The sequence below is a fragment of the Xenopus tropicalis genome, chromosome 7 (assembly GCF_000004195.4).
Source record: "Xenopus tropicalis strain Nigerian chromosome 7, UCB_Xtro_10.0, whole genome shotgun sequence".
NCBI lineage: Eukaryota > Metazoa > Chordata > Amphibia > Anura > Pipidae > Xenopus > Xenopus tropicalis.
In genome coordinates, this window is record NC_030683.2 from 67489764 (window position 1) to 67498651 (window position 8888).

The window sequence follows — 8888 nt, forward strand, 5'->3', positions numbered from 1 at the left end:
CACACACACACACACACACACACACACACACACACACACACACACACACACACACACACACACACACTTGGCAGTTTTTGTAATACAGGTATAGGACCAAAATACTTGGATACTTCTGAATAAGGGATCTTTCTTCTGTAATTTTGATTTCTATACATTGTCTACTAACAAATCATTTAAACATTAAATGAACCCAATAGATTTGTTTTGCCTCCAATAAGGATTATTTTATATCATGGTTAGGTTCAAGTGCAAGGTACTGTTTTATTAGAAAAAGGGAATAATTTTTAAAAATTATAATTATTTGCATATAATGGTGTCTGTAGGAGCCTTCCTGTAATTCAGAGCTTTCTGGATAACAGGTTTCCAGATAACTGATCCCATACCTGTACCAGGAGTTTAGTCACTAACTTTTGTCTGGAAGGACAAAAACTTGCGTGGTATCAGCCAAATAAAGACATTTATTACCATTCAATTTTATATTAAATGTGCATAAACTTCTGTGTCCCAATTTGAGTCTTTATGGAATGTGTTGGAAGCTATGTACCTTTTTCTAGGGCCTATTGCTTTACAATTAGAGACAGATGGTACTATTCTCTTTGCTGCTAATTTGACTGTTTACCTCCTACTGTTTTGGTGTGAGAATTTAAATAGTAATCTCCTGACTTGTTGTTGCAAGATTCCGTTTTTATGGGATGCAAAAAAAGAGCAATTAGCTTGATGATGTTGAGTAAAATGAATGTATTCATTTATCACTAAGGTAAACTTATTTCCAATGCTTTTAGGGTTCTCCTAGAGCTGTCAATGCCATTTCATCTCCCAGGAGTCCTACGGCACCAAAATCTCCCCTTCCTACTAATGCACAAACATCGACTGGAGCTGCACCTTGTACCCCTACAACAACCCCGCCTAGGGTCAGCATACTGAAAGATCAGGGGCCCAGGCCAAGGTAAGGGAACTTAATTATGTAACACTGTTGTTACATAATTACTTAAGTGAAGTGTGTAATTTACACTGCTTTTTAACTGATTCCAGGCAAATGTCGCTCAGTACCCTGGCAATACTTAATTCAGCAAGAAAAGCTGCAGAGGGAAACAAGAAACATCGAAGCAAGAGCATTGGAGCACAACCATCAACTCCTTCGCCAGCAAGCACAACTATCAACAAACAAGGTACAGATAGAAGTAGAAAGAGTAAAAAGCCAATCATATTGATAATAAAAATAAATACAAAGCTAATATTTACATAAATACTCCTGGTTAAAGTGCCACTGACCCTTATTATATTGTTTGTCTCCCTGTGTCATTTCCATATGGAAATTTAAAAAGCCCCTTAGCCTGCAGCATATTGATCCTTAGCCATACATAAAACCAAACACCTGTCAAGGCAGCAGTAATGTCCTGCTATCATAGCCTGCCCAAAGAGATTCCCTGTGTGGAAAATTAGGCAAAAAGAAACATTTGTATTAATCTATCTGCTGTACAAAAGCTGTTAAAATTGTGCTTTTATACATCCATTTACCTACAGTATGCCTTAACATTACTATTCACACTAATAGATAAACATGTGACACTGTTCCTTTGCACTGCATATAACATGATATACTTTATTCTCACATTCATAAGAGTGATATATTTATGAAACTGTATGTATACTGTAGCTATTCATTATATAGTACAGGTACCTGTTATCTAGAATGCTCTGGACCTTGGGTTTTCTGGAAAAGGGATCTTTTTGTAATTTGGATCTCCATAAATTGTATTTTAATTGGGATCAAGTACACGTATTGTTTTATTATTGCAGGGAAGAAGAAAATCATTTTTAATTTTTTGATTAAAATGGGAGATGGCCTTTCGTAATTCTGAGCTTTTTGGATAACTAACTGGTTTCCAGATAACTGATTCAATACCTGTAGTAGGATTGTTAAGAACAAGATGGAATCTAGCCACTGGTGGTTTTCAAAAATAATTCCTATGATTAAATTATTATCAGTATTTGTGACAATGACGTTACACAGAGATTGTATATGCTATACATTATTCCCTGCCCCAGTATTACAAACTAATTTCTTACCTTGAAACAGAGACACTAGTCACTTATGCATGTGCATTTATATGTATGAGTATATGTATATGTATTTATATGTATGCGGTAGTCAATCTGACAGAAAAATTAAGCTGGCACGATAACAGTCAAGGGGCCATCGGAGGGCCCCATACATGGGCAGATAAGGTGCCATATTGGTCTGAAGGATAACAGGTCCTATACCTGAATTAAACACATGTGGTTGTGTTATAGGAGCATGATGCATACTGTTTTTTGCTGTCTTTACTGCCTGACAAACGCTAACCTTCTCCCAGTGAATTAAAAGAATAAAACCTCTACTACCATAGAGCTGACTTCAGGCTTGTGTGGCAGCCCTGTGACATAGCACCATTTTGTTCATGCAAACAAGGACAGATGCTGAAAATGAAAATTAACCTAAAGAACCCGCTTCTGTATTTTTAATTTGCCAACACTTTAGAGAACCCTTTTGTTAATTGTTCTGTAACCAGTTGTCTGTTTCTGTAGTGACGTTCCGTAGTCCAGATCAGCAGTCAAATAGTTCTCTGGTTGGAAGAATGATCAGCACCCCTGATGGTAAGTTTTAGGCTTTTTGCCTGTCAGCAGTTCTAGTATCTATAGTCACCTAGAATTCATGTATAGTCATTATTGCTAATATGCGATAACAGATGCAGCCAAATTCTTCATCCAAGTCTTATTTTTTCTGTTCTAAGTCATGAATCGGACACAATCTGGTCTTTTTCCACTTGTGGAGTTTATTTGTGGCGAGCCTTGCTAAGCAGATTCATCCAGTGGAGAGATCATTGTTACCCTTTGCTCCACAATAAAGGTTTTTAGAGGGGCTCCAATGGGGATCATTTAGTGCTCAGGGCATGTGGGAGGAAACGAGAGAAAAGCCACTATCCGTATATGTACAGAAAAAGCCATCTGACAACCCCACTCAAATAATGATAGTAGTAATCAAAGATAAAAGGTAAATGTCTGCATGGGTTTTCTCCTGGTACTCCTGTTCTTACGACACACCAAAAGTATACTGGCTACTAATGAAAGTGACGAGGACTGAGGTGAGCGACATGGTGTGGTTTCTGCAAAGTTCCTTGCATACATGCTAGCACTATATAAATAAAGGATAATAAATACATTAAAGGTAAAGTAACACTAAAATTTTTTAAGTAAAAAATCTATTCTACCCTGCTCCAATAATTGCCCTATCCTGCAAACCATTTATTATTTTGAATGTTTTATTAGATAATACCTGCTAAAACTTGCCTTCCGGTCATTTGAAATAAGGCGATATGGCGAAGGAAGGAGCGGCATCCACTATGCAACGATCGCTTGATCAAGCCTAGCCTTCCTTCTGAATAGGAAGGAGTATTTTCTAATAAAGCATTCAAAATAATAAATGGTTTGCAGGATAGGGCAATTATTGGAGCAGGGTAGAATAGATTTTAATGTTAGTTTTCCTTTAAAAAGGTGAATGTTATTTAGTTGCCCAGTCAATCGATATCAGTCTAACGGAGAATCTAGAGCACTTTGGAGGTACAAAAGCATTATATGAAAGTACAGTATGGAGTCACTAAAAGATGTGGTTCACCTTAAAATTACTTTGTCTATAATAAACAAACATGATTAATTACCATTTGATTTTTCCTTTTGCTTTGAGTATTTTGCACTTTGTCGTTGCAGCTATCAGACTTGATATTATAACTGATGTCTTGTTTCTAGGACTTAATGACCTAGCAAAAAGGTTTTTTTCAGAATTGAAAATGAACAATAGAGAAAATGAACACAAACATGGACAACATGAGCATAATAAAACTAAGGGGCTACATTCATCAAAGTACGAGTTCGAATCCCAAAATGGGAAAAATTTTGATTAGATACGATAATTTCTGATGATCACAAATATCACGAAAATGCTTACGAAAAAATCGGAATAGTCACAAATTTTTTGCATCGATCGTAAACAGCGGGAAAACCTTTCTGACTTCTGTGCATGATTTTGGAAGCCTCCCATAGGACTTAATGGCACTCTGCAGCTCCAACCTGGCCCAAGGACAGTCACGATACCGAAGCTTGAATGAATCCGAAACTTTCGTACTCGGCGCAACAATACGATTTTGTTGCACAAATTTTGTTGCAAAGTCTGAAAAAGTTGCAGAAAATAGGCACAGTATGACCAAATACAATTTTTTTGTATTTCGTACCTGTCGTACTTTGATAAATGTGCCCCTAAGTGTTTTTAGCGTCTGAGCTTAGTTCACGAGAACCAGATAGCATTTTCCGTTACAGGCTTGAAAGGCAAAATAGGAAGGCTAACAATTTAAAAAGAAAAAAAGATGAATTTGCTTAACATAGGTTCATCTGCATCATACTAAATGGTTGTGTAAATTGAGCCTCCCATGTTACCACTATATAACATTTTTCATTATATTTGTTTTATAAGTAGATATGTATCTACCTGTAAACATTGTGTATCTACCTGCTGTGTTTTTTGCAGTGACCATTGAAAATGTAACATTTGGGGCTGGGGTCAGCTACATTAGTGCAAGCCAAACACCACTTTCTGGGAGCAGGGGAAGCATTGGATCCCAAGACAAGGACAAGGATGTACTGTGCATTATGTCTCCAGACAAACAGTAAGTCATGTTTTTCTTTTCGTTTTTGTAAAAGCACAATTTATAGTATGCAGTAGTGGCAAGAATTTAAAGGCCATGTATAGTCTATTTCACTGGGGGGGGGGGGGGGGGGTGGCATTCTGCGTGTGTTTACTCAGTAAACGTTTGAACAGAGATTGTCGCAAGGGACGCCTTGGACACCACTTGGAAGGTAAGTTAAATGCTGGTGCAGTTTTCTCCCAACAGGACTACAGACCTGGCACCCTCCAGTGAAATAGTGTCCTTCATGGCACTTCTGGGTTTATCACTTTTTGAATCCGATTAAAAAAAAAAACCTGGTCTCCTCAGTTTAGACATGTGCATTCCTTTACGTAGGGGTTTTATTAGCTCAAGTTTGTACTGTCGTTTCGTCATACAAAACATTTCATATAGCAGACCCTTTGTCTACATGAGCAGACTATTAACAACAGGATTCAGGCTCAACCTTCTTTGGGATGAATAGAATGAGGAATTCTTTATTAATACCAAAACAGAAGTGGAATGTAACACTACCTACAGTGAGGAGAACTAGAACTCACACTTTACTAATCACAGGAATTAGCCATTATAAATTATTATAAAAAAAAATAATATTTCTGTTTTAGTTTTAGGATGCTTATTAACTTCTTCAGGTTCTATGTTTATTTCAGAAAGATCAATCTCAGGTAAAGGAGTCCTCCAGTAATTAAATGAATTGAATTCTTTGAAGTCATCATCACTCTGGCATTTGTACTCTTATTATAAAATTATTATAAAACATAGGGCTAAGCTAAGTAGGGACGACAGTGAAGCTTTGTAAGCACTAAATAAGGCAAGGGTTATGCATTGTGTTCTTCTTGCACTACTTCACTTTTCATTCTTGTTTTTATATTGTATTTTTTTGTACTTTTCATTCCACAGGGCCCCCCAGCCCCGAAAATGGAATGTGGAATCTCCAGTCCAGAGAAGAAGCATTCGCCGGCACATTTCTGGAAAAGCACCACTAAAGCCATCTAATTAGATATATTCATGTAAAGCTGTGCCTCTAACTGACAGTGTCAGAAAAATCTGGTCCAAAGTGAAAGCGTTAAGTGTGTGTATATATTTATGTGTGCTATGCTGCTAACGTACCTTTTGCAGCCCTATAATCATCTTGCCTTTCATTTGCTTTGATTTGAAACATTAGCTAATTTTGGAATGGAAAGACTCAGAGCATAGGCCACCAGCTGGCTCTTTCGTATTGTAATCATCTTGTTAAAGCTTTGACATACTAAAAGCCATAAATCTCCAGCGAGCTGCAAATCATCGCCCAGAGCATGGAGGTGACAGGAAGTGAGCTGCAGCATTGGCCCAGGGTCAGAGCAAATGGAGATTTATACATGGCTCGTTGGCTTGCCCATCTTTGCTGACAGATTATGCAAGGTGCAACATGCAGACCTATATTTAAAAAGGTTACAGGAAAATCTTTAACCCTGCTTTTATCCTGTAAGTCATTCTATGGTAATCATACAAACTACATTCTCTTTCTTTAACAAATAAGCTGAAATCAGTAAAGGAGAAGGAAAGCTGAAATCGGAAAAAGAAGGAAATCACTGGGAAGTGTCAAAGGCAACCCCAAGTGACTTTAATTACCTGAAACCCCCGGCCGGTGCTCCTGTGAGTAGAAAACAGCACTGGCAGGGGTTTATGCAAGCTAGAGTTAGACTTTAACAAAAAAAGTTGGCTTTTTCACTCGGCTGCGCATGTGACGGCCCCGGATTGTAATCGAATACCTGGTGCAGTTTACAGGAGCACCAGCCAGGGGTGTGGGGGTAAGCTATTACAATTATTGGGGGGCACCTTTCCTTCTCCTTAAATAATTTAAATTATTTGTAAATGGAATTGCTACAGAAGACTCCACAGAATTCCTTGCATGTTCTGTGAATAATGCAAGGCATTGTGGGAATTGGCAGTCTTGGTTGTACTAGGGCTGACTTTTGCTAAACTGTCTGAGGCAGGACAAGAAATAGCCATTAAAATAGCCAGACCATTGCTGTTTTCTGTAGCAATAACATTAACATAATTGAAGTGGTTTAATTCATGTTATACTGAATTGTTGCTTAGAATTGCAGTTTTATTTATGGTACAGTATTTCATATTTTCTTTCTGGAGCCCCCAGCCAGTGATTCTAATCGCTTCACCTCTGGGGACTAGTATTGTAATTGCTTACCTGATACCCCAGGTGGGGCTCCTGTTTGCTGAAAACTGCACAGCCCTGGGCTACTGCTGCAGGAGTGCCATGTCTTCTTTTTGGATCCTCTCTAGGGCCTGGTCTGGGTATGCAGTACACTTTATTAAAAAATAAAAAGCTAATCTTGGAAGCAAGAAGCCCGCTTTTCAGTCTACTGTGTATGCACACCCAGTCCAAGCTGGTGCAAATAATCTAATTATATGGTTCCTTCTCCTTTTAACACATTCCTTTGTTTTCTAACGATGATAAGTCTCTGATCTTCATATTGATGTGTCCAAAAGAGAACTAAACCCTAAAAATAAATATGGCTTAAAGGCCATATTTTATATACTGAACTTACTGCACCAGCCTAAAGTTTCAGCATCTCAATAGTAATAATCCAGGTCTTTACAGTTGTCACAGGAGTATCTCATCTTGGATTCTGTTAGAAGTCTTAGTGGCACTCATAAATTTAGTGTGTTCTGAGCAGCTGTTGAGAAGATAATTTGTGACAACCCCTAAGCTTAGCAAGTAGAAAGAGATTTGCCTGAAATATAAACTGATTCTACAGGGCTGATTATTGTATGGCATGTATATTGTATGGCCTCTTGTGACAGTTATATTCTATATATCCAGTATTACCTAAGCTCAGGTAAGTAACAGAAGATGGTGGGCTACTGGGGGCATCTTTGGAGGCACAGATCTACAACATTTCTAGTCTACTTGTTTGGTTAGGCTTTAGTTCTCCTTTAAAAATACAGGCGAATACTTAACCCATGTGAATATATGTTTATGTACATACAGAGCAACACTTACTGGTGTTTGTTTTTTATTGTCAAAGGTAATTCAAACATTTTAATATCAATATAACAGCAGTAATATGTACAGAATAAGCATAAAAACATGTTTACATATATATATTCTGTGTTGCTCAGTGGGATAACTGGTTATGACACTTGGCAGTACTGTTCTTAGGAGGCTAGTTGGTAATTGTGAAACAGTAACTCTTGAAATATACTGTGCAAATGGCCGTGTCCCCTTGATCTGCCTCCTGTTTGAAACACAAGCCAAAGATGATATTTTACTGATTTAATGTATATTTGTCAAGGGAATGTATCTGGGAGGTAGGTAATGTATTTATCACTACTGCTACCAAACAAATGTGTAAGTAGTGCTATGCAATCCAGCACTGTTATGAGAGAAATGTTATTGAACGCTTTGGTCAGGAATAGCAGAGTCATTGTTACATTATGGCTAGTGCCCGGCCAGACCTGAAACAGCTGTTAAACAATGTTAATAAAACATAGTAGTCAAAGTTTTAAAAGTGTATTTTTTGCCTTCTGCATTTGTATCTTGCACAGTACCTACCTTTTATATGTCATTAAAACTGAGATGGGCAAACTTAGTGATTTTGACTTTTCTTTCATAGCAGCAGTTTGCTTTTCAAGCACTTGAAGGAAAATGGCCAAGAGATGGAGAGAGATGTTTAGGAATGGATTTCTAATACTTGGAGTGGTGTTATATAATACAGAAGAGCCACAAATAGCCTGTACATTATATCCTTATAAATGGCACTTATATATGTCATCAATTATCTGTGCTTAGTGATTTGTGTCACATGACTTACCGAAACATGAGTATTATAATAAATAATGTACCTCCTGTATAAAAGCACTTTGCCTTTACCTTGTGCCTTTATATGGTCAATTAACTCCTCTGTGACTTATAATAATCTTATATTTTACAACGGAGTACATTATTCACTATATGTATTTATGGAGCATGATTAGTTTCAAGCAGCAGCTCTTAACTTGCAGCAAATGCCATAGAAGTTCTGCTAGTACCAGTTCTAGATAGTTGGTGGAATTCTCAGCTTTATCCTCCCACTGGGCATTCCTCCTCTAGATGAAGCTTTTGCTAGATGATACATTATTTGCTGGCGTTTTTCTACTAATACTGGGAAATGCTGACGTATCAGT

The 8888-nt window shown here is 37.5% G+C and overlaps 1 protein-coding gene across 1 annotated transcript in view; it reads left to right on the forward strand.

Annotated features, from left to right (window-relative positions):
- ncapd3 (non-SMC condensin II complex subunit D3) overlaps positions 1 to 8298 on the forward strand; it is a 45424-nt gene extending 37126 nt beyond the window's left edge. Inside the window, exons 30-34 of the mRNA XM_002937980.5 lie at positions 786 to 949; positions 1036 to 1172; positions 2572 to 2640; positions 4565 to 4703; positions 5622 to 8298. Coding sequence (XP_002938026.3) covers positions 786 to 949; positions 1036 to 1172; positions 2572 to 2640; positions 4565 to 4703; positions 5622 to 5721 — 609 coding nt within the window. The 3' untranslated portion in view covers positions 5722 to 8298. The remainder of the gene's footprint in view (positions 1 to 785; positions 950 to 1035; positions 1173 to 2571; positions 2641 to 4564; positions 4704 to 5621) is intronic.
- The last annotated feature ends 590 nt before the right edge of the window (positions 8299 to 8888 follow it).